The sequence below is a fragment of the Salvia splendens genome, chromosome 5 (assembly GCF_004379255.2).
Source record: "Salvia splendens isolate huo1 chromosome 5, SspV2, whole genome shotgun sequence".
Taxonomy (NCBI): Eukaryota; Viridiplantae; Streptophyta; class Magnoliopsida; order Lamiales; family Lamiaceae; genus Salvia; species Salvia splendens.
The window spans coordinates 29,351,375-29,378,502 of record NC_056036.1 but is presented as its reverse complement, the minus strand read 5'-3'; the positions used below and the strand labels follow the sequence as shown (position 1 = coordinate 29,378,502).

The 27,128-nt window shown below is 38.4% G+C and overlaps 2 protein-coding genes and 1 pseudogene across 3 annotated transcripts in view; 2 read left to right on the top strand and 1 right to left on the bottom strand.

Annotated features, from left to right (window-relative positions):
• Positions 1-7,242: 7,242 nt before the first annotated feature.
• LOC121803365 (protein C2-DOMAIN ABA-RELATED 4-like) lies at positions 7,243-9,640 on the top strand. Its single transcript, XM_042203041.1, has 2 exons — positions 7,243-7,353; positions 9,149-9,640. Exons 1-2 carry the CDS (start codon positions 7,243-7,245, stop codon positions 9,533-9,535), a joined length of 498 nt encoding a protein of 165 aa, XP_042058975.1. The 3' UTR covers positions 9,536-9,640.
• A 5,586-nt stretch (positions 9,641-15,226) lies between these two features.
• On the top strand, positions 15,227-20,651 carry LOC121804069 (annotated as a pseudogene).
• LOC121805306 overlaps positions 20,043-27,128 on the bottom strand; it is a 26,605-nt gene continuing 19,519 nt past the window's right edge. Inside the window, exons 2-5 of one of the 2 annotated variants that reach the window (XM_042205113.1) lie at positions 21,257-21,373; positions 20,966-21,118; positions 20,685-20,873; positions 20,043-20,391 (exon numbers count right to left, since the gene is read on the bottom strand). In XM_042205113.1, the coding sequence (XP_042061047.1) occupies positions 20,823-20,873; positions 20,966-21,118; positions 21,257-21,373 (321 nt within the window). In that variant the 3' untranslated portion in view covers positions 20,043-20,391; positions 20,685-20,822. Of the gene's footprint in view, positions 20,874-20,965; positions 21,119-21,256; positions 21,374-27,128 lie in introns of both variants that reach the window. The other variant, XM_042205112.1, reaches the window with a different exon arrangement.

Genomic DNA, 27,128 nt, shown 5'->3' with positions numbered 1-27,128 from the left:
GAAGTTTAAGTCATGCATAGCTTCAATTGACTATGAAACTTGAAGAGAAGGTTAGGCAGTTCTAAGTGAATAGAAGGAGAAGATTAAGAAGATAAAATTGTTTGGGAGTTATTAGTCTTCAAGTGAGAGATTGTATTATGGATCCTGAAAAGAAGTAAATTAAACCAAATATGTTTCCTACCATATTTTTCGTTATGATGTACTCACTCCGTTCCATAGTAGTAGAGTTATTTTCTATTTTGGCATGTCATAATAGTAGAGTCATTACCCTTTTTAGTAAAAAGTAACATATTTTTCCACTCTTACTTTTCACCATCTCTTACTTTATTATCTCTACTTTTTCCTCTATTCTATTTTATTATCTTTTTATTTAATACATTACACACTTTTTTCTTAATCTCCGTGCTGGAAAGAAATGCTTCCACTATTATGAAATGGATTGAGTATTTTCTTAGGGATATATGTTTCCTAGTGTGACAAGAATTTGGGCTGCTTGGATTCGAAAATTATATAGTGCTCTAGTATTTTAATCGCCCCCAGACGTAGAGATACGTAGAAATACGTAAACAATTCTTGGCTCATCTATTTTATATTTGTGATCATGTGTATTTATTTCTCAATGTAGAAGCTTATGTCTATTTTATGTGGACATTTTTTCGATATTGTCTATTCCTCTGGGAGTTGTACGGCATCGATTTTAGTTTAATGAATGTCAGATTCAGAATGTGAATTTTTCAACGATATATATATATATATATATATATATATATATATATATATATATATATATATATATATATATATATATATATATAGGATTGTGATCAAGATAGAACCATTCTTAAACGTAGAACAAATGCCAAACGGAGGTCGTTAGATCTTTTAATCCAATGGTGTTGATTTGCACAACAACTTCCCATTACAACCAAAACTATTATTAATGGGTGAATGCAGATAAGTGAAAAAATAAAGCATGCATGGACTCTTCTTCGTTTCATTCATTCTTCCATCAACATGTGAGTTTTTTCACATGTTGAGTCCGGAATGTCGTGAAAACATAGTCTAATATGTATGATTTTTAATCTTGACCGTCATTTTTTCCTCATCCAATGAATAAAATATGTAGAGTTCTAGGTTCTACACTTAAGAATGGTTCTATCTTTAACGCAACCATATATATATATATATATAGGGGAGCACTATTCTCCTTTTCCACTCTAAGATCCTTTTCTCTTCTTAATAATAACCGTTAGATCCTTCCAGTCAACGGACCACGTTAATCCTTATTAATTATTTCCGCGTTGCATTATAGCTCCTTTCGTGGTGCATTACGGGGGTAATATAGTAAACTTGATAAATTGGAACCGCCATTTTTTTGGGAATTGCGAATGTCACGCCATTTGCAATCTTCCACTCTTCAGTTTTCTCCTATTTACTCCAGGCGACTCCTCGACTCCCCCACTCCTTCCCCTCTCTAAACCCTAATTACATCCGCCAAATTTCGATTTCCACAGCCTCCGCCACCGATTTGCGTCGATTCCACTCCACCGCGGTTACAGCTGCCACAAAATCGACCGGCGTTGACGTGTTTGCACGCCATATTCAACAAATCTCGCAGGTATGTAAAGGGAAAACATTCAACTGAGCGTATGCCTAGGCTTTAGGATATCGGAATTACCTAGGTAATCGTTTAGGGTTGTCTCTGATTATGATTGCTCGACATTGTGTTGGGTTTACCACGTCTCGATTCAGGTATCTTATTTCTTTCGGTTTATTCCAGATCAAATATGCCAAAAAGAGGTCGTCCGCGCTCGCAAGCATCACAGGAAGCAGGTAAATTGCACTCGTTGGTTGTGCTTTTCAGTATTATTTTTGTTGAGGATTGCTACTTGCATGTTTCTTTGATGCTCACTATACAGTGTAAAAATGTCTTACAGGACCATTTTAGGTAATTGTTTTGAGGTCAATTGGTTCGAAATAATCTTGTATGTGCTTTCACATTTTATGAATATGAATAGCCTTATTTAGATGTCTAGTTTCATTACTTGCTGTAAAACTAGCATTTTAGGGGTATTTTAATGTGCAGTGCTCAAGAGTATATACATTTATTGTTTGTTCGGATTAGTGCATTATGTATATGTTTGGAGATTCATTGAGGGTTTTGAATTGTGCATTATGTAGAGTATAGGTAGTGTGCTGCAGAATGCATTATGTAAGAATTCCGTGTGCATTTTTTTGGCCAGACAGTGCATTATAGGTAGGTTTGTATTCATTATTTGTTCATTTTGGGTAGGCCAGACGATACACCTCCACAATGTTCATTATTTTCTTTATCTTCTGCATTATGGGTAGGTTTGTATTCATTATTTGTTCCTTATGCATCATGATGTACTCTTATTTAATATGTAGTGCATTATCTAAAAGAATAATAGCATACCTGGCAGTATATGATGCATTTTAGAGGTGGGTGCAGTGTATTGTGTGTTATGCAATGTATTTTGAAGACTTATAGTTATATGCATTATTGAACTTAGCCTGTGCATTATTTACCAAGATGTATGCATTATTGTATTAATATTAAGCATTATTGTATTAATATTAAGCATTATTGTATTAATATTAAGCATTATGTATGTGTTTGGAGATTAGTGCATTATTTAAGTGCTTGGAGATTCATTGTGTGTGTTACATTGTGCATAATGTAGTATAGTGTGCTCCAGAATACAGTATGTAAGAATTCAGTATGCATTTTTTATGCCAGACAGTGCATTATGTATCATTATGTATGCATTATGTTGCTTTTAACATTGGTCATTGGTTGTATTGGTTTGTTGCCACAGATTTTTACAGAGGAATCTGATTGATGATTTGATATAAATTGATTAAACGTGCATCAACAGTGTTCATTTTTTTCTTTATCTTCTACATTATGGGTGGGGTTTTATTCATTATTTGTTCATAGTGCATCAAGTTTGTGTGTTATACAATTTATTTTTAAGACATATAGTTATATGCATTATTGAACTTAGCATGTGCATTATATACAAAGATCTATGCATTATAGTATTAATATTCAGCATTGCTATTGTATTAGCCATGGTGGTTAAGAAAAACACTTAAGTCATTTCTTTTGTGTTAATGCACTGTGTTTGCTATAGGTAGGGTTTTATTCATTCATTATTTAGATGGTGTTGTTTTACTAGCTATAAAGTGCATTATGTAAATTAAAATTGCATATGTTGAAGTATATGGTGCATTTTATAGGTGTATGTAGTGTATCCCGTGTGTTATACACACTGGCTTCAAGAAAAAGTTTAGGGTGCATTATTGAACTTAAATTATGCATTATGTACCATCATGTATGCATTATAGTTGGCATATTAAGCATTAGTAATGGTAATTGTTGTGGTTGTTAAGAAACATACTTAAGTCATTATTTGTTATGACTTAAGCATAATATGTTGTTAAATATGCAGTACTCAGTCTATATAATCTGTTCATGATGTGTTGTTTGTGTCATTTCAGATAAGCTGCTTAGAGTAGACATAGAAGATGCGGTAGATGACATTATTCCAGTTGCGCTTGCAACAAAACTCAGACAAAGATTAGCCGAGATAGCTCCTGGGACTTCTGGTTGTCAGGATGAGCCTAGACCAATTACAGGGCGAAAACATGATCGACTCTACTCCCGTCGAACTCCGTCCGAATTCATAGACAGCCTGAAACGGCTGAATCCCCGACAAAAAAAGGCTGTCACTGATATAGGATTTGGGGCGGTCCTTGATTTTGACGTTAAGGAAATCCCGCCGTATCTTGCTTATTGGGTTCTGAGCGCCTTAAATCTGCCCCGCTGCCAAATTCAACTCACCGGCGGTGAACACCTTACTTTAGACGAGGAGGATGTGCACCTCACGTTGGGGTTCCCTCGAGGGCCAAAATTGATATCAAGGCCGGAGGATAAGCAGTCAAACTTCGGCTTCAACGACCAAGTGGCAGAGAGATGCCAGAAGGGTCGCTTTAAAATGACACCAAAAGACATTGCACATCTTATGATGGCCGAGGTTGATGGTGGAGACGACTTCAAGAAGCTGTTCATGTTCCTCCTTGAAAATGCGTTGATAGAAACTCCTAGTGATGGCCACTGCAAGCCGAAGATTCTCCATTTCATCGACCATGTTGCTGATATCAACAATCTGAATTGGTGTGGCTACGTGTTGTCTGTCCTGGAGGCCACACACCCGAGCTGGTCTAGCGGACAATCTGTGGTTTATCTATACAGTGCATTATGTATACAAACAAAGACATTATTTACAATATATTATGCATCATGAGAGTTCTACTGATTATACGCGTAAGTTGGTTTTCTGTTTTTATGCGTACTTTTGAATTTGGTACATTACTTTAGTGAAGCATCACCGTCCACATCAGCCAAATAAAATTTGAAATTACTTGAAGGATCCTTAATGTATTCCATGTTATGGAAAATAACACAGTATATAATGCACGGTGTAACACAAATAATGCACTTATTCAGACATGTATTATGTGCAGTACGTTTGTTTATGTAGTGCATTACAATTACTTATTACACCATTATTTACAATATATTATGCATTATGAGAGTTATGATGTTTATATGCGTAAGTTGTTTTGTGAAGTCCTTTACAATCGTGTAATTGTTTAGTGTCTTACATACTTTTGTATTTGGTATATTACATTTTTCCTGTTTATATGTGCATTACTTAACTAAAATTGTGCATTATTCATCAACAAATGGTCATTATTTTGCATGCAGTAGGAAACACAAGTATCCATGGCATCATTGAGTTACCTACACACATATACTAGCCGTGCAACTACACCGCTTAGATAACTTCCTACGCTTTATAGTGAAATCAGAACGGGCATTCAACTGGTCATCTTCATCACCCTTCTTCCTTCCTTCCCTATTGCATACAACACGATACCACGTCGGGACATCGTCAACCTTCCTCATAGCTTGTTTGCGCGTATCAAAGCCAACAGCGCGGGCATATACCTCGTAGCAAGCGAAAGCGAAATCCAAGGATTGGAATTTATGACCTACAACAGGCTTCAGATCGGGAGAACATTCATGTACAAGGACCACTGTACATAATTAAAAGAGGGGTTAGCATAAAAGTACAACTTTGCGATGTAGTAAGCAAACAATTAATGCACAAACATATATAAATTGGAGAAGTACGTATTTTATGTATACATAAAATGAACGCTAAAATTAAACGTTGTTTGTAATGTGTACGTACTATACCCTAGCCCCTATGCGTATTAACCCTTAGGGAAAAACAAGAAACGTGTACCAAAGATCAAAAGTATTTGCCGATAACTAATCCCAAGACAAACGAGACCTACTAGTTGTTCTATCTTAATTGGCACAACATAGACATTGGACATAAGATTTTATGCATTATACAGACGATATAATCCATTACGCATATTCAGTTAGTGCATTATTTGTACGACCATTATTCAGCATACAATGTGCATTGGAGACTTACGTGATGAATTTATAGATCAAACACGAACTACTCTAACACGTTGTTAGTAATGTGTACGTACTATACACTAGCCCCCGGGCTTATTAAACCCTTAGGGAAAACAAGTAAGGTGCGACAAATATCAAAACAAGGACACAAAAATAAATGCATTACATAGGTATTATGCATTGCTGGTCAAGAAGTATGCATTATATAGGCAGAAATATTCATTATACGTGATCAATTTGTGCATTACATGCATCGTTTTAACCTACTGCTGTAGCTATACCGCGAGCAAAACCTGGAAGAAGTCGTCAAATTCGTCGCTGATTAATTACTCTATCCTGAACATTGCTGTTCTTAAAAAATCACATCGAGCAATCAAATAATCACAGCAAGCGATCATATAATACCATGAAAACGAACTACACGAAATACTTGGTGATTAACTATCTCATAATCAGCCTGCTGCAACTAGAACCTTGACATCCGAACCAAAAAATAAAAAAACCAAATCAGATTACCTTCTTCCATTATTATTGCTCGAAATCGATTGCTACGACACCAATTAGACAAGCTTGAAAGACCACGTATTGATACACGCCAAAATTGAGAAATGTGAAACTTGAAACCTTGCTGCTAGAAATCAAAATACAAAAAAAGTGCGCTTGACTTCAAGCCCTGCTTCTTCACCGTGAAATATGAAAAAAAGAACGTGAATATCTTCAAGGAGGGAATCATGGATTTTCCATAACCGCAACATAATATTTTACCAAATTTGCCCTTTTTAGATATTAAATTGATTATAATTAAATGTGATCTGCGAATTTTAGCATCCATCGGATTGATGTAATTGACGGTATAGATTAAGAAGGAAAAATGAGGAAATATAGAAAAAGAAAATGAATACATCCCTATCCCTATATATATATATATATATATATATATATATATATATATATATATAGGTGTGATCAAATACAAACTCTTTAAAATACAAACTATACAAACTATGTCACCGGAGTGTACAAATTCTGTCACCGGAGTGTACAAATTATGTCAACGGACTGTACAAATTCTGTCACCGGGGGTCGATGTCAACGGAATGTACAAATTATGTCACCGGGGGATGTACGGAGTGTACAAATTCTGTCGACGGGGGTGTCCAAATTCTGATTTTTCGATGTCAAAATGTTGACATTAGAAAAATCTCTTATATTAACCGTTGATTAATTGTATTAAGTGAGTATGATTAAAGTTTGTATAGTTTGTATTTTAGAGAGTTTGTATTTTATCACACCCCATATAGATATATATATATATATATATAAAGAATTATATTCGAGCCATTTTATTACTATCCCTCTAAGGTTGGTCTAAAATATTTATAAATTATTTTCTCAAAATAAATTTTATTCGAAGACAAAGGCGACCTTTTCGCCTTAGGCAACAACAGACTCCAACAACCTTGTAATCCCACTATTACCAAAACTGATCAACTTTCCCATATATTCAATGTTGATATTTCAAAGACAAATTTCGTCTCTCATATTTCGTATCCCTACTTCTTTATTGTTTTCTTTTGAAACATCGAATAAGGAAGAAACATTAGAAATTAGTTGTTTAAAAATTGAATGAAAAAATAATGGCGGCGGGTTCCCCACGTAAGGAATCTTCGATGCAGGAACATTCTTCATCTTCGGTGGTGGGGCCTACAGATATGGGGATGGATAAAATGTTAGGACTAGTTCGGATTCGTATCAAGAGAGGTCTTAATCTCGCCGTGCGCGATGTCCGAAGCAGCGATCCTTATGTCGTTGTCAGAATGGGCACCCAGGTTCTCATTCTCTTCATAATTTATTCATGCCATTTAATTATACCTTTTTTCTCAATGTTTTAGTTTATGTTTTCATGTATAAAATGTTTGTTGATGGTCTTAATTTATTTAATTTGTTTTTTGGTTTGAGGGATGGTATACACTTATTTTATTTATTTAGTGTTGAGTTTGGATTGACTAATTACTTTGCAAGATTGAAAGGATTGTTTTTGTTGTAAATCTAAAATGTAAAAACCGAATTTTTTTCATTTATTTGTGCAAAAATCTAAAAATTCGGGACAGACAAAATCAATATAGAGGATTTTGATTGAATTATGTGCATGTAAATCAAATGTATGAAAAAATTATATTATTTTTTCAATCATGCAATTCGAATCTATCCAAACACCTCCTAAGTCTGATAAAATTATGGTTCTTTTGCATATTTTAAAATTTGTGTGAAAATTGAAGTGGACGATTATTAAGGAAGTATTTAACAAATTTAATAACATCCGAGGTGGTCAAATCGGATGATGTTTTGTTTCCAAAGGTTATCGTCTTAATTGCATGTGATTAACTCAAACCGATTTAGATAAGTGTTCAGATTTGGTCGTAATCTGACATTTTTGGAGAAATGAAATCAACTCAAATCAAAAGTTCAATCGTTGTACTCCCTCCATCTCATAATAGATGACACACTTGGGAATTATCATGAGATTTTAGGTGATATTGTTTTTTGTGTTAGGTGGAAAGAGAAAACAATATATTTGTACTAATGTGAGAGAAAACTTTTTCCAAAAAAAAAATTATGACATCTTTTGTGGGACAAACTAAAAAGAAGAGTGTGACATCTATCATGGGACGTAGGGAGTATTATTTTTCAATCGACTTCAAAATTAGAATTTTTGGTCAAATTTCCGGAATTTATAATACTCCTTCCGTCCCAAGTTACTTGAGTCGTATTCCTTTTTGGGTTGTCCCAAGTTACTTGAGTCATTTCTCTATTTAGCTAAAAACAAAACATCTAATCACACCTACTTTATTCTTTCTTTTACTTTACTCTCTCTTCGTTCTCTTACTTTATTTCATCCTCTACTTTATTTAACTCAATAAACACAATTTTCTTAAATCATGTGCCGAAAAGAAACGCTTCAAGTAACATGGGACGGATGGAGTATATTATCAATATATTTCTTCCGTTCCACTTAAAATGTCCATCTTTCATTCTTAGTTAGTCCCTCAAGAGTCAAGATATTTACTTTCTTTATTTAGAAATAAATCTCTCTCTTATTAAAATATTCAACTAACTTTTTACCTCTTTAATTACTCCACCTACTCCTAAAATCTCGTGCCACTCAAGAATATGGATATCTTGAGTGGTACCGAGGGATATGGATCCTCTGCTGTGCAATTTTGCACAGCAGCTCCTGCTGTTTCTAATACACAAATAAAATAATATATATTTATTTTATTTATTTATTTAATTTATTTAATTTTTTTATTGCTTTGTGAGCAACAGCAGGAGCTGCTGTGCAAAATTGCACAGCAGAGGATCCATATCCGGTACCGAGGAAGTATTATTTAGTTTCTTATATTGGATGCCTTGTAAATTTGTGAACAGCTGTTTGTGCTACTAGAAAGGATCTAGTGCCTGATATATTCGTACATTACATGTGTTTTTTTATCCTTTTTATTACAAAATTGTAGTTTAACGTGTTGTAGTGCTAAAAGATAGTGCATCAGTGTTGCAAGTGTCTTTTTTTTATCTGTTTTATTACAAAATGTTAGTTTAATGTGTTGTTTACATATTATATAGAGGATGAAGACTCGAGTTATCAGAAAGGATGTAAATCCTGAATGGAATGAGGACTTGACACTTTCTGTTACTAATCCTGAGGAGCCAGTTTTCATCGAAGTATACGACCACGACACGTTCAGCATGGACGACTCGATGGGAAACGCGGAGCTTGACATACAACCATTCGTGGAGGCGTTGAAGATACAACCGAGAGGGCTGCCGAACGGGACAAGAATCAAGACAATACAGCCTTCCCGGAGCAACTGCTTGGTGGAAGAGAGCAGTGTTGTTTGGAGGGATGGAAAGATTATGCAAGACATGTGCCTCAGGCTTAAAAATGTTGAATGTGGAGAGCTCCAAGTTCAACTCCAATGGGTTGATCTTCCTGGCTCTAGAGCTTTGTAGGCATCTTCATGAGTGCTGAAGCTACATTGGTTTATGATTTTTTGTGTCATCTTCCATTCATTATTGTTGTTGTTGCTACTTCAAAAATAAAAATGTCATGTTTTAGTTATTAGAAGAACATTGTGTACGTTATTATTTTGAAACATATCTTGATGATGATTCATTGAAATTTACCACTCTGTCCATATGATTTTGAGTTTGCTCATTTGAGGTCTAGTCCATTTTAACTTTTAAAATATGTTTCCAAACCAAATCACTCAATCAATAGAGGATATTCTGGTATCACTTTGTGGCTATGACACCATACGAATGATCTCCCTTGTCTTTTGCACTTTCATTTATTGCTCTCTTTCTATGTTTTTCATCTATTTTTCTTTCTTTCTTGCTTTTCCTTCATTTTTCTTCGACTTAAGTCATTGTTGTCATCTGATTCTCATACAATATGGATGGGCATGTACTAGGATATTTGTACTCGACCTCTCTTAATTAACTTATAACTTAATTAAATTGAACCCAATGCATTTAAAGTCCATGAACATATTACTATAACATTGATCTACCCATCTCCCACTTATACTCAAAAACATATTCCTAGTCTATTTCTCTCATTTATACTCAAAGAAGGTCTTGATGCATCTAACTCTCATATCTTTCACATGACCATTAAACATCCCACCAGGAAAGCTCTTTATGAAAGTATCAGCAAGAATATCTTTTATTGCAATCTTGATAACCTTAATGTCTTCTGTCGCACTATATCTATAATAATGCGGTACTTCTTCGCTATGTGTTTTCTATCCTTACTAGCTTTTGGTTCCTTGGATCGAGTTAGGCACTAGACTAGATTTATCACAAGAAATCGTAATACCTTTAGGATAACTTGAAATTATGTTCGAATTGATTAAAAAGTTATTGAGCCTCACAACTTCCTTTGCATTTTTTGAAGCAACCAAATATTAAGCTTACATGGTGGAGTCTGCAAGACATTTTTACTTCACACTACTCTATGTCACGGTTTCACCTTCTAAGGTAAATATCTACTCCTTAGTCCTTTTCAAGTCTTAAGGATGTTATATATGATGGTCTATTGTGTTGGACTTGATTGATATCTATATATCATAGTTACAACAAATCAAATATCGGTTCTAGCCGGTGGCAGACGCAGGATTTTGATAGTGGGGGTCCGAACCAGTGTTCTACTACGGTATTTTTTTGTGCCGATGAATTAGAGAATCATTTACAAAAGATAGAGATATGTGTTAGGTGATTGTTGATAGATGCAACGTCAACGTAAAAAAAATAACTTTGTCAAAAAAGAGAGTTTTAAAAAATAAATAAAATAAAACATAAATTATTGAAAGAAAGAAAGACCTGAATTGAATTCTAAATTGTAGCAATGTAAAAATGTTAGAACAAAAAAGTGATAGTACTATAAATAAGAACACATAAAATAAAAAAAATAGAGAAATCAATGTAAATTGTAAGAAAAAATTTAGTAATTGCTCGCTCTTATATTAAATTATAATTTGGTTAGCTGGGAAGTGATCTCTTGCCAATCACTTGGCATGGCTAAGAAGAAGCCAAATGCACTACTGAGTTAATCATCACTATTGTTAGTATAGATAATTATATATCGCTATTTGTAAAATGGTTGGCGGTTCCATGGGTCCCCTATGACCCTCTTTAGGTCCTCCATTGGTTCTAGTATTCATTAAGGTATACATAAGATTTCCAGGAGATGTAGCATATTGTTTAAACTTATGATTCTTGAAGTACAACATTATTTTATTTAGATTGCAGATAACATTAATCTTAAATATGTTCCCTACTTCTATTATATCCTTCACTGCCAAGTTTATTTTATAGACTCAAGGTGTTAATTGATGACTCACGAGGGACATGTGCAAATATGATTCACAAGTATGATTCGTGCGTCTGCCGCCTAAATCGCATGACCCTCTTATGTTTAATTAATTGATGACTCACGAGGGACATGTGTCGCTCCATTAGCAGGAAGCTAAAAAAAAGCTCTATTTTTAAGGAATTTCATTGCTATCCTAGAACAAAAATAGAAAAATCTTCCAAATCACTCAATCACTGTAGGATATTATGGTTTATTTGTAATACTCCCTCCATCCCAAGGTTGTCGAGACATTTCTTTTGAGCACGAGATTCAAGAAATTGATATGCTAAAGATTGAAGTGGAGAGAGTAAAGTAAGAGAGAGAATAAAGGAAGAGAGATGAAGAAAAAGTTAAGTATGAGATAAAAAAAATGATTCTACTACCATGAGACAACTTAAAAAAGAATACGATTCAACTACCTTTGGACAGATGGAGTCTCACTTTTCTCACTATGACACCTGATACGAGTATATCTACAGAATATCCCCATATCTCTATTATTCTGTATATTATTGATTTCCATATCTTTCCTATTTCTTGATCACTAAGTTAGGTTATTAGGGAGTATTATAAATATGAGTCTTTGTTATCTTTTGAAGGAATCATGAAAGAAATATAATTATCTTTATCGTTCCGTCTTTTATTTTTCTGCAATTTACTTTTCCGTCTTTGTTCATCGGTTGCTCGACGGAGACTCCTCCGCGAACGGACCTTCAATATCCGGTGAATTCTCGCCAATTATCATTGATACGGGTTTCTCTGTATCATCTAGTGCTTTCATTGAGATCTCATCCTCCGTATTTCCGCCATCATGTCATACACCTACACTGACTACGTCCATCACCAATTCGACAGACAGTTCACCTTACCACTGTCCATGCCGAGCCCTACATCGTGTTGGTACCCCCAGAGACAAGACGTGCAATTTGGATACCCCTATCCAGATCCGGCGTGCCCAATTCCAGCGCTATCCTTTAGCACGCCAAGGCCCTCTTCGGTGTTCTATCCGTGCCCCGAACCTGACCCTCCTGATGGGAACCCGCTGTACACCCCTGCACAACCACCTTACCAGCTCTTCCAGCCGCCATCGTCTCCATATCAACCGCCTTACAACGGTGTAGGCCATATGGAGCCTCTCGGCATGGCACGTGACCCGGTGACGCCGAATTTGGAACCGAACCTACAGTTGGCTGCCTTGGTTTCACAGCTTGAGCACTTGACCGCAACTGTTAAGCAATTGGCGTCTCAGATGGATGCAAACAAACGCTGCCTGGGCGATCCACACGCCGCAATGAGGCCGACGAGCCATCTCCGCACAGCCGCCCCACTGGCCGCTACAGCTGCTGTCTCCTCCATGAATCTGCCCCCGCCAGCTCCTCCGTGCTGCCCCGATATCAATGGAGATGAGGGCGAATTGTTAGAAGATGACCCACTCCCACTAACCGTGATCTCAGTCGGGCGACTCCAATACCATTCCAACATCGGTCCCTCATTTTGTACTTGTTGTTTTCCCTGGTTCTATAAAATTGGGATTTCAGAGGGTGTGAAACGCGACTGCTTTAGTTCTTCTCTCGGCAAGAGTAGAGTTACAGAGAAATTTCACAATTTCGATGATATAGGTTTTAATGATGACGCGAATCCAATTGATGGTGATGTTGCAAGAATGAATCATCGACCAACATCGCTTGACGGTGATAAACGGTGGATTCCTCCGCGCAAGGACATGTCGTGTTTGACCATTCTGGGACGCGTGGACAAGCTTCCCATTTTAACGATGAATTTTGGCAACCACAATAGTCATCCTTTGATGATTTTTTATGGAGGTGATGAAGGGAGATGCTCTACTGTTCAGTGTGCATTTGATCCGGGAGGAGATACCTCGCCAAAGCTTCGGCTTTTAACTCTCGTTGTAGCTTCATGGTTTCCACCTTGAGGACAAGGTGAATTTTAACCGTGGGGGAGTTGATACGAGTATATCTACAGAATATCCCCATATCTCTATTATTCTGTATATTATTGATTTCCATATCTTTCCTATTTCTTGATCACTAAGTTAGGTTATTAGGGAGTATTATAAATATGAGTCTTTGTTATCTTTTGAAGGAATCATGAAAGAAATATAATTATCTTTATCGTTCCGTCTTTTATTTTTCTACAATTTACTTTTCCGTCTTTGTTCATTGGTTGCTCGACGGAGACTCCTCCGCGAACGGACCTTCTATATCCGGCGAATTCTCGCCAATTATCATTGATACGGGTTTCTCCGTATCATCTACAATTGTTAAGGATGAAGTTCCTTAACTCGTAGATTTTGCGTCGAACGTCGCGGGAGCTTTTGCCCGTCGATCAATCCGACGTCAAAATTAGGGTTTTGTGCATTTTGCACGTTTAAAAGGAAAGAGAGTAAGAGAAAATAAAATAGAAGGATAATTGATATTTCTTGAATGATCAAAATGACTAACAATGTCCACTATTTATAATAGTGGATACTAACTTAATGAGCAAGACAAAAGATATGAAAAAGATATGCAAATCCATAATTAACTAACTAAATAATAATAATAATAATAATAATAATAATAATCGTATCAACTCCCCCACGGTTGAAATCCACATTGTCCTCAAGGTGGGCACCATGAAGCAACAATGAGTGTCGAGGAATCCTCATGGGTCAAACATACACCGAATAGTTGAGCGTCTCCCTGCATCAATGCGTCCATGAATGCTCAAGCATAGAGTGTCATTTTGCGGAGGAATCAACCGGGCATCGGCGTCGAGCGATGTTGATCGATGATTCATACTTGCGACAACCCTGACATGAGATGAATCACTCAATAATTTCAGCGATGCGTTGTCCACAATGGAACTACCCTAACCAATCTGGACTTGGAGAATCTTGAATCGAGAAGCATTCAATTGTCGCGTGCACTGAATCTCGATGCAACCGTGAACCGGTTTCTCTTTACGTGCGGAATCCAGACTGGACTTCTCTATCTTCTCAACCTTTTCAACTCCACCAAAATGAGAAGAAGAATATTGAATCTTCTCTGAAGAATCATCAAATCCTTCCTCGACTCGATCACAGTCAAGAATCACAATCTCTTTCTTATTGCACTCCAAAACATTCCCAACTGAAGTCTTGGACAGAGCATAAGCCAACAAGCGATATTCCACTTGCCAAGGAAGAAGTTCTGGCGGCGGCGGTGGCTCTAGGGCGGTATCGGGAAGCAGCGCAAAGGGTGGTGGTGTTGTACTCGACTGTTGCGGCGGAGCCAATGAGTCGTAGGGGACTAAACCCGACGGCCCCGGCGAAGCCTTGCTATTTCCTGATGGAAGAAGGTGCTGAACGAGGTCCCCAAACCCGAAAATTTGGGAACCGTAGGGCTGCACAGGTTCAGGCAGCTCGGGAGAAAGCATGTTGTCGATTCGTCGATCGGCAGCAACAAGGCGAGACTCCATCTTGTAGCACGCTTCCAACAATTGTTGAAGTTGTGCGAGAGTCGAATGTGCCGTGGTGGTGGCTGGACAAGGTGGCTGTGGCGCGGGTTGATTCCATCCTGAGTTATGGTTGGGGGGCAGCGGATGATCGTATGTCGAGACCTCATGGAAGGGGTGTTGTCCCGTTGTCTCCCAGTAAGCAGGTGGATCCCAGCTAGTGTATTGGAGCGCGGTGTGGTGTGGCTGCTGAGGCGGTTAATAAGGCTGAGAGTATCCCTGCTGCGTGCACAACCTTGGCGGGTCCCAACAAGAGGGCGGTGGTGGCGAGTACAAATCTATCTCGTACGACGATGGTTGCTGACACGCAGTTTCCTGGCGCAGCCATGGCGGGTCCCAGGAAGTGAGTTGACGAGCTTGGTAGGGATGGTGTTGTGGGTGAAGTCTCCCATCCTGTGGATATGGATATGATTGTTGTTGATCTAACGCTCTGATCGGATGGAGCAGGGGTTGAGGTACGGGCTGCCATGGGTGGTAATCCGCCTGCCGGAGTTGATATCCGGTGTAGCCGTACGACATGTAGACATCGATTCGGAGGAAGAGCTCTCAATGAAAGCACCAATTGTTAAGGATGAAGTTCCTTAACTCGTAGATTTTGCATCGAACGTCGCGGGAGCTTTTGCTCGTCGATCAATCCGGCGTCAAAATTAGGGTTTTGTGCGTTTTGCACGTTTAAAAGGAAAGAGAGTAAGTGAAAATAAAATAGAAGGATAATTGATATTTCTTGAATGATCAAAATGACTAACAATATCCACTATTTATAATAGTGGATACTAACTTAAAGAGCAAGACAAAAGATATGAAAAATATATGCAAATCCATAATTAACTAAATAATAATAATAATAATCATTGTATCAACACCGTACAAATGTCTCTCTTTCTCTTTTGCACTCTCATTATTGATATCTCTTTCTAGGTTTTCCATCCATTTTTTTTCTTGCTTCCCCCTTCGTTTTTCTTCGACTTAAGCCATTGTTGTGATGTGATTTTCATTCAGCTACTTCATTTTACCAATTTTACATTAATTCTTTTTCTTTTTGACCATAAAATAAAAACTAAATATACTACTTCGATTATAAATACTCCATTCGTCAGCCATTTATAGTCTCATTTTAACTCGACACGAGTTTTAAAAATTATTCGAGTTTGCGAAGAAAAATGGAGAAATGAGTTAGTGGAATATGAACCCTATTTTTTTATATTGATTTTATTTATAATATGTTGAATTGTACTATGTTAATTTTTTAAAAATGTTGAATTGTACTATGTTAAAAATGGCGAGTTTTATTTTGAATTGAGCTATGTTAATTATTTTTATTTAATAAAATTATTATTGCACTTACTCTTCCGTATTCGTGTTGAATTTTTAATTCCGTATTTATGAATTTGTTTTATTGGCTAGGGCGTCGGCTAGTGCTCGTGCTGTGGTTAGTTCTGATGATGTGGTAGGCTGTGTTGGTTAGTCCTAGTGATGTGGTAGCAGGTGTTTGTGGTTAGTGCTAGTGCTAGGCTATTGGTTAATCCGGCTTATTGTAAGTGTGATAAAGAAGGTTGATTAGATGATGATCCACTTGTATTGTTTGACTACGTACTTTTCCTAGATCCAAAACGCAGCTCTCAGCGGTCATCATAAAAATGTGAAATTTATCTGTGCTAACGTGAGCTTCTCTGAAGGATCTGTGGATGTGATATTCTCAAATTGACTACTGATGTATGTATCTCTCGGATGAAGAGGTAATATTTTTAACCTCTGTTTCCTTGATTCTATTCTACTTGTCACTGTCTGTTGAGCATTTGTCCTGTTTCGTTTCAGGTTCTGGATCTCTCTTCAAGCGAATAGGAAAATGGTAGAACATTTTGGGTATATCTTCTTTAGAGAGTCGTGTTTCCATCAGTCGGGTGATCACAAGCGAAAGTTGAATCCCTCTCATTACCATGAACAGGGCAGTCCCGACAAAATCAGAGGCCCTGTGCAAAAATCTAAAATGAGGCCTACCACTATAGAAAAAAAGACAATACATTTTAAAGTTATATGATAATTAAAGAAATATACCATTTCGAACCTCGATTGCATAGTCTTTACTTGAACAACATCATTCTTTTGGTGTTCTTTGAAATGAAATCTTCGACGATGTTCTCATATGCAATCTTCTCCATCATCTCACTCTCGAGTGCGATTATGGCCAAATCATTCAGTCTATCTTGTGTCATTGTAGAACGCAAATATGACTTCAAAAAATAGTCACGGTGCTAGAAAAAGGCCTGGGCGTTGCTATACAAGAGAAATAGCTTTGTTGGGCTGAAAAAATAGGAATACATGTATATGGGCTGAAATATTTCAGAGGCCCCTGAAAATTGGGGGCCCTGTGCGGTCGCACAGGCCGCACGGGCCAAGGGACGGGCCTGACCATGAACATACCAAGGTTCGACTTATTTTGGTAATTGCAACCTTAGATTTTAAGACTCTACCTCGGGGACTCGAACATGAGAATGAAACGGGGGAATGGAATGACATTCCTACCTCCATTCCATTCCTTTGCTTGATAATTTTTTTTCTTAAGAATCACCATTACATTCCACATGAGAATACTCATTCCATCTATTTAGCTAAGGAATGTCATTCTATTCCATTTCATTTTCCTTTCCTTTTATTTTAACAAAATTATATAAACATTATTTTATATTATATTAAAATTTAATATCATCACAATTTTATAATAAAACTAAAATTTTAAAATTTTTAATAATTGAAAAATCCACACACACACTTCACACACAACACACACTTCACACATTTCACACACTACACACACTACATATACTGCACACATTTCGCACACTACACACATTTCGCACACTACACGGAATTCACACACTACACACACTTTACACAATACACACACTACTTACATTTCACACACTACACACATTTCACACACACACCACACACACTATACGCACTTCACACATTACATACACTATACACAAAATATACACACTACACACACTTACAAATTTTACACGAAATAAACACACTACACACACACTTCACACAAACTAAAATTTCAAATTTAGTTCAGTTCTTCGGTTTGATTCAGTTTAAACTTTTGAAAAATTTTAGTTTTTCGATTCGGTTCTGTTTGAATCGGAAAAAAAAATCTAAAAGCCGAAAAAAAAATTCAAAAATAGGATGCTTGAAATGGGTGAAATGTGAGTAGTGTTCGTGTGTGAATTGTGTGTAGTGTTTAAAGTGCGTAGTGTGTGAAATGTGTAGTGTGTGTAGTGTGTGAAATGTGTGAAGCATGTGTAGTGTATGAACTGTGTGTAGTGTTTGTAATATGTGTAGTGTGTGAAGTGTGTGTAGTGTGTGAAGTGTGTGTAGTGTGTGAAATGTGTGTAGTGTGAACTGGGTGTAGTATGTGAAGTGTGTGAAATGTGTGTAGTGTTTGAAATGTGTGAAGTGTGTGTTGTGTGTGAAATGTGTGTAGTGTGTGAAATATGTGTAGTGTCTGTAGTGTGTGAAATGTGTGAAATGTGTGAAGTGTGTGAATTGTGAGTAGTGTGTGAAGTGTGTGAAGTGTGTATATATTGAAATTTTATGACTATTTGGATTTTGGAATTACAATTTTCTACTTTTGATATAGAATTCAAAATGTGGAATTGGAAGATTTGGAATTGCAAAACAATTCCAAATCCAAATATTTTTTTGATACGAACAACGGATTTGGAATTGGAGGCTCCAATTCCAATTCCAAGCCCTCAATTCCATGGTACCGAACGCATCCTTAAATATTTTTTTTTGTAGAATCAACATATTAATTATTCATATTTCATTCCATTTCATTTCTATATTAATTTGCAGTTATCAAACATAGGAATTGAATCAATCAATGAATAACAATTCCATTCATTTTGCATTCATTGTCATTCTATTCTCATCTCCATTCCATTCCATTCCATTCCATTCCATTCCATTCCCTCCCATTCTATTCCATCGTACCAAGATGCCCTTTAGCCTGAGACGCTAACTACTACTCTATAGCTTCTAGCTGTTCATGTTATTTTCTTGTCATTGTTTCCAAAACTGATAACAGCTTGTTAGTAGACTTTCTCACTGTGAAATGGTCAATGTCAAATATAGCTGATGTTGATTAATTGGGATTAATTTATACTCTATCCTTCTTCAAAAAATAGACAAACTTGTAAATGACACGGATTTTAATGTGCAATTGGTAAAGTAAGAGAGATATGAGAAAAAGTAAGAGAGAGACAGAAAAGGTAGTGGAAGTTACGTTAGTAGATTGTGGGGTTCACGTTATTAGTGGTATGTAATTGGTTAAAAACTTTCCATATTTAGAGTTGGTCTAATTTTTTAGAATGGTAAAAAATGGTAAAATTAGTCTATTTTTTGAGGACGGAAGGAGTACTATAAACTGCTATCAGATTAAAATTTAGTTTTTCTCTGGACATAAAAATAATTAATGCTCCATCTGTACTAACAAAGTTAGACTAGTTTTACCATTTTAGACCGTCTACCAAAATTACACAAAGTCTAAATATAGAAAGTTTTCAACAAATATTAATCCTACACATAATATGCACCCCACAATCCACTAACACTTATTCTACGGACCTTTTCCCCTCTCTCTTACTTTTTCTTATCTCTCTCTTACTTTACTAATTGCACGTTAAGCCCGTGCCATTTACAAATTTGTCTATCTTTTGAGGCTGGTGGGAGTAAAAGTTTTAGACTTTGACTCAATTACTTTGGCAAATGCCCCTTCATCTGCAACTGTTGCAGGTGTTTATAGAGTGTGATTCAGCTGATAATTCTGGGAATTCTTTTGAACTTTATCTCATCGGTTGCAAGTGCATTGGAGCTTATGTGAAAAACAAGAAGAATCAGAATCAGGTGACGATGTTCGACTTTAATCAATATGTTTTACATCTCAAACGAAAAAGTTATGAAACTTAAGATATGAAACCACTTATGTAAGGGTGTGTGTGTTTCAATTTTTTAGTTGTTGAATCTTTATCAGTTTATCCTCAAACTCATGAAATAACGAGTAGAATATGCTGTAATAATTTTTAATCTGTGCAGATTTGCTGGCTTTGGCAAAAAGGTTACTTTAGATAATGACAGGAAATTCCAGAAGTTCTTGGACACTGTCCAATACAAATGCAGTGGAATATTACAGGGATACGTGAGCACTGGAGGACTAGGTATTATCGGAGAAGTAAGTATATGTCATCGACAGACTTTGTTGCACTCATCTTCTGATTATGAACAGAAACAACTAGTGAATTCGGGTGCGGCCTTGGTGGAGGCGATTTCTACATGGCAGAGAAGTACGACGTGTTCACGTTGTTGGCATAGACCTCTCTATAAACATGATTTCTTTTTCTCTAGAGCGCGCCATTGGTCTCAACTGTGCTGTTGAATTTGAAGTCGCCGACTGCACCAAGAAAGAATATTTCATTTGATGTGATCTAGGATTGAGGTTGTCGTCTGATTTGCAAACTGTGGTGTTATTTACAGGACAAGCCTGCGTTGTTCAAATCGTTCTACAAGTTGCTGAAGCCAGAAGGCAAAGTTCTCATCAGCGATTATTGCAGAAACTCTGCTGAATTTGCAGAGTATATTAAGCAAAGGGGATACGATCTACACGATGTCAAGGCTTATGGCCATGTAACCTCTGGCATTAATGAAATATAATGAGTAATGAGCATAGCATAGAAACAAGTATACCCAAAATGAGAGTAGCGCCGATCCAACCAGCAACACCACCTTTCACCTAGAAGAAACCTTTTAAGTCTTTTTTTTTAAATCAAAAGCACCCGGTGTGGGTGAGTGGTTTAGGCAGCCCCCAACTACCCGTGAATAAGATCAAAATGTATCATTCCAACACATGCTCCAAGCCCAAAAGTAACTTGGATTCTACAACATAGCAAGAACTAATAAATTGGAAACCTCACAAGTCAGGTACAACCGTGATATTGAACCTAATCAAAGCAAGAGTGCGTTTATACCTCTCCCCACAAGCACAAGCCGGTGGAGAAGACGCCGGTGTAGAGAGCTGGAATCCATGGAAACTCAAGCATCAAATCCCATGACAAAGATAAGCCATCATCCGATGATCTAATCAAACACCAAAGCGTCGAAAGAATAGCTACCACACCCACCTACATCAAAAGACACATATACAATGTGTGATAGTATGGAAATGTCTAAGGTCAAAAGTCAAATTTACGTTCATTTGCCTATTAAAAGAAGACCGATGCAGAGCTTGCGGTTGAGCTACACGTCTGGCAACCATTTACCTCGTATCCAAGAAGCGCGAAGATATTCTCCTTTCTTGTTGTCCTCGATATCTGCTCTGTTCGGAGCGCATGAATGCCAAAGAATATGGCGCTTACAAAGTTGAACAGATTTCCAATCTAACCACACATACATATTAATAAGATAACAATATGCTCATTTCACAACTACTAATAAGATTATTCATGTTTAATTAGTTGCTTACATAGTTACATTAGGGGGAGATCCACTGCATTCCAGCATAGAGATTCCAACTACAGACATCAGAATCCCAAACTGATACGGTTTGGAGGGTCTACAAACGGGGGAACTAGGTGTGCACAAACCGAACCGGCCCGGCGGTTAACCGCCAGTTCGTGCCCGCCGGTTCATAAACCGGAACCGGGACCGGAACCGGCGGTTTGAACCGTCCGGTGGGTTGCCGGTTCCAACGGGCCGGTTCAGGGTCGAAGGATATTTAAACCGTGAACCGGCAGTTCAACGTGTTGGAATAAGATCGCATAATATCGGGAGAATATTATGTGATTGATTTGGGAATATATCATGCCTAAATTAGAGTAGTAATTATTGTAAATTTACCATATATATAGAATACCTAGTCTATAAAACATGTAACCAATGTACCGTATTATTCATTCAATACAAGAAGTAATCTTCTCCCATCAATCTTAACATGGCCTCAGAGCAGAAAAGATCCCGGCTCAGAAAAATTTCAACATAGCCGATATACCTTTACCCGACCTGTTATCAGCCAAAACCAGCCCAGAAAAACACCAAAAAAATGTCAGATTCAGAGGACGAGAAGAAACCCAACCAAGAACAGACGAAAAGCTTAAGGAATAGCAAGAGCATCACTATAGCATTCAAGTTGAATGGAAAGAACTACCCTTTATGGTCGAGACTGATCAAAGTAAAGATCTGCGGCCGAGGGGCGTATTCTTACATCAAAAACGATCCCCCAGAACCGGGGAGCAAGGGATTCGACGAGTGGGAGGAGAACGACCTAGTGGTGTTCTCATGGATCGTGGACAACATCGAGAATGACATCATCTCGGATTTTGCCCATCACCAAACATCGAAGGCGCTGTGGGAGAGCCTCGCTGTGACTTTCGAAAACATGGCGGATAAATACCTTATCTACGATCTGGAAGAAAAGGTAATCGCAATTAAACAGGGAAATCTCGATTTAGAAACGTATTACCGAAAGCTCCACGGATTGTGGGTGGACATTGATCGTTCCCAAAAGCAGCCCGTGACTTGCTGCGACAAAGGAGTCGGCCAATACAGAGTGCACTCAAATGAGAAGCGATTAATCAAGTTCCTTACGGGACTGAACCAAGAGTACGACTCTGTCCGGAGAGAGATCTTGAAAGAAGACCCATACCCATCAGTAGCGGCAGCCTATTGGTGGGTGAAGACGGAGGCGGCTCGACGTCGAATCATGCCACCGACATCGCCGACACCCACTGGAGAAGCCAACGGCAGCGCCGATTCGTCATTTGGGGGAGAAATCGGACATGGATTCGCGGCCATCGGACAGAACTCAATCGGACAGAGTCAGCGACCACCAAACCGCGGCGCACCACCGAATCGCGGCGCACCACCGCGTTCCCCTGCCACCAACCGATCGGGAGGCCAACGACCCGACACTTCAAAATTGTGGTGCTCCCACTGTGGGAAACAGAAGCATACATGGGAGAATTGCTTCAAAAGATTGGGATACCCGGAGTGGTGGGAAGAGCGACAAAAGGCGAGGGCCGCTCAGGCCAAGCTCGCCGTCGCAATAAACAGAGATGGAGCACAGTGGCGGAATGACACCGGAAATCATGGGGATCGGACTAGAATCGGGATGGGTACGCATCAGGAGAACCCCCTGAACGGTGGCAACGTGAGGGAAGCGGGCAATTTCGCCGGAAGAGTGAAATCGCCAGAGGAGACGGCGGGAGGAGGTAACGGGTTTGGCACAATGCCAAACCCTAACTCACTTTCCTTTTTTAATTCTGTGATGATACCCCCAAAATTAAGAAATATCAACACAAACCCCACCCCATTATTTTTCGAACCCCTGATCCCCTGAAAATTGAGATTCGGCCCCCTGATCCTCTGGAAATTAAAATTAGACCCCATACAGTTCAGAAATTTCCCAATTACCCCAATTTTGTGTCAAATAATCGGTTTGCACCCCTACTAGAAACTTCCGCTGCATTTCACATATATGATATATTTGATAAACACTCAAAGGGCTGGATATTTGATTGTGGGGCAACTGATACCATGACTCCGGATAGACGTGATTTTATTATTTTTGATGGGAGCACTAAATCCTTTATTAGAACTGCCAATGGGGAATTAATTACGGTTGAAGGATCGGGCACAATTGAAATATCTCCTACACTCAGACTTAGGAATTGTTTATATGTTCCTACTTTATCTCAACGATTGATGTCTATTAGCCATGTGACCAAGGAATTGAACTGCACACTTATGATGAATCCCGACTTTTGTATTTTACAGGATATTCAGACGAGGAGGATTCTTGGGCGTGGCACTGAAAAACAAGGGCTTTACTATGTGGACGAGATAGCTCAACATGGCAGTGCGATGCTGGCTCACGGATCCACAAAACAGGAAACTTGGCTCTGGCACCGAAGACTAGGACACCCTTCTCCTGGTTACTTTAAACTACTTTACCCAAAACTTTCAATTTCTTCTGATTTTTCGTGTGACACTTGTGTTTTGGCCAAGAGCCGTAGACAGTCTTTTAAGCCTACAAATACTCGTGTGAAATCTATGTTTTCTTTAGTACACTCTGATGTTTGGGGTCCTACACCCACTGTTGGCAATGGATTTCGATATTTTGTGCTTTTTATTGATGATTGCACGAGAATGACGTGGATTTATTTTTTAAAACACAAGTCTGAAGTCTTTGATAGATTTACCTCTTTCTTTAAACTAGTACAAACACAATTCCGAACCACCATCCAAACCCTTAGGTCAGACAATGGGAGGGAATTCGTAAATAGTGCTATGACCCAATTCTGTAAAGATAAGGGCGTGATCCACCAAACTTCCTGTGCATATACACCCGAGCAAAATGGGGTAGCTGAAAGAAAGAATCGAACAATCCTAGAAATGACCCGAGCCCTCATGATTGAATCCAAAGTCCCTAACTTTTTTGGCCCGAGGCAATTGCTACGTCTGTTTACCTGATCAATCGCCTCCCGACTAAAATCCTGAACATGAAAACCCCGCTTGATACTCTCTCCAAACAAGCCAAAATACCCGTACACCTAAATCTTCAGCCAAAGATCTTTGGATGTACTGTATACACTCATGTCCCAAAACACGAGCGGAACAAACTATCTCCTTGCGCAACCAAATGTGTTTTTGTGGGGTATGGGGTGAATCAAAAGGGCTACCGTTGCTATGACCCTTCCACTAGAAAAATCACCACCACCATGAACTGCAATTTCCTGGAAACCGAATTCTTTTACCATACCCACCTTAGTAGTCAGGGGGAGAGTGGTCCAACTACACATGAGGACTATCTAAGTTGGGTTGTGCCATTGCCAAGCTCCTCGACTGAGGAACCACCAGAACCAGCGATGGTCACTGCCGCCGAGCAAATCTCACCACAAGAACCCTCTCATCCGCCCCCGAGTAATCCTCCTCCGACGATATCCGAGGTAACTCCTGAACCAAATATTGTTGAACCTTCAGTTACTACTGACCCCGCTGATACATAACCCCAAGAGGAGAATAACACCGTGGATGGAGATACAGGGAAATACGTGCTTCCTCACCGAAGTACAAGGGGAATCCCGGCCAAACGATACTCCCCTGAGAGAATAGGGAAGAAAACCCGCTATGGAGTGGCAAACTTCGTACAAGGAAACCTAACAAAGATGGCCCGGGCATTTGAGGCTGCGCTATACGAAGAAGAAGAAATCCCACAGACAGCCGAAGAGGCAATGAAGCATAAGAAGTGGAGGGAAGCAATGCTTGTTGAAATGAAAGCCCTAATGAAGAATAGTACGTGGATAAAATCGAAACTACCTGAAGAAGCTAGAACTGTTGGGTGTAGATGGGTATTTACGATAAAGAGAAGACCAGACGGGACGATAGAGAGATACAAGGCACGACTCGTGGTGAAAGGATACACCTAGACGTATGGGGTGGACTATGCAGAAACATTCTCCCCAGTGGCTAAGATTAATACCGTGTGGGTGTTGTTCTCGATTGCTGCTCATAAAGACTGGCCACTCCACCAGTTTGATGTAACAAATGCATTTCTGCACGGAGAATTATCTAAGCCAGTATTCATGGAACCACCACCTGGTTTCACGGGAGAATTTGCAGATGGGGAGGTGTGTCAGCTGAAGAAGACACTATACGGGTTGAAGCAGTCACCACGTGCATGGTTTGGGAGATTTACAGAAGTGATGAAGAAGTACGAGTATGAACAGAGTAATTCAGATCATACCTTATTTATCAAGAAAAAAGGGGGAAAGATCACATGCTTAATCATATATGTAGACGACATGATCATTACTGGAGATGATGAGGAGGAGATAGCCGAACTAAGGAAGAATTTATTCCATGAGTTTGAGATGAAGGATCTCGGTCCTCTTAAGTACTTCTTAGGGATAGAGGTGCTAAGGTCAAAGAAGGGAATCTTCATAAATCAGAGAAAGTATATACTTGACTTGTTGGCCGAAATAGGGATGATTGACTGCAAACCCGCGGATACGCCGATGGTGCAGAACCATGGGTTACAGATGAAGGAAGGTGCGAAGCTGACCGATAAGGGAAGATATCAGAGGCTAGTTGGTAAGCTTATCTATCTATCCCGTACACGACCTGATATTGCATATGCAGTTGGAGTAGTGAGTCAGTTTATGCATTCACCACAAGAAGAACATTGGGAAGCTGTGCTAAGACTTGTCAGATACTTGAAGGGAACAGCCGAGCATGGGCTTGTATTCGAGAAACATGGTCACATGGAAATACACGGCTTTACTGATGCAGATTGGGCGGGAAATCCGAATGATCGAAGGTCTACCGCTGGCTATTTTACCTTTGTAGGAGGTAACCTTGTAACATGGAGAAGTAAGAAGCAGAAGGTAGTTGCACTCTCTAGTGCAGAGGCAGAATTCCGGGGAATCAAGAGTGGACTGACGGAGATACTATGGCTACGGAGACTTATGACCGAATTGGATCTTCGGTCTGCGCTACCTTGTAGATTGTTCTGTGACAACAAGGCGGCAATCAGTATTTCAGAAAACCCGGTACAACACGATAGAACAAAACATGTGTAAGTAGATAGGCACTTTATAAAAGAGAATCTCGATGCAAAGGTGGTGGAGATGCCTTATGTCAAGACCGAAGATCAATTGGCAGACATCTTGACAAAGGCACTGAGTTCGAAGTCGTTCCGTGAAGTACTGGGCAAGCTAAGGATTGGGAACCCCATCACTTAGCTTGAGGGGGAGTGTTGGAATAAGATCGCATAATATCGGGAGAATATTATGTGATTGATTTGGGAATATATCATGCCTAAATTAGAGTAGTAATTATTGTAAATTTACCATATATATAGAATACCTAGTCTATAAAACATGTAACCAATGTACCGTGTTATTCATTCAATACAAGAAGTAATCTTCTCCCATCAATCTTAACACAACGGTTCAAACCGCCGGTTCAACCGAATTTAAAAAAAAATTATTTATAAAAATTGATTTTATTATTTAAAATCAATTTTTACAAACATATGAATACAAGAAATTCGTAATAGCCCATATATATTTGATGTGCTTGCGAATTTATGAAACCATTCTTGGTTGTTTCTCTTTTATAGAGACATCCTTGAAT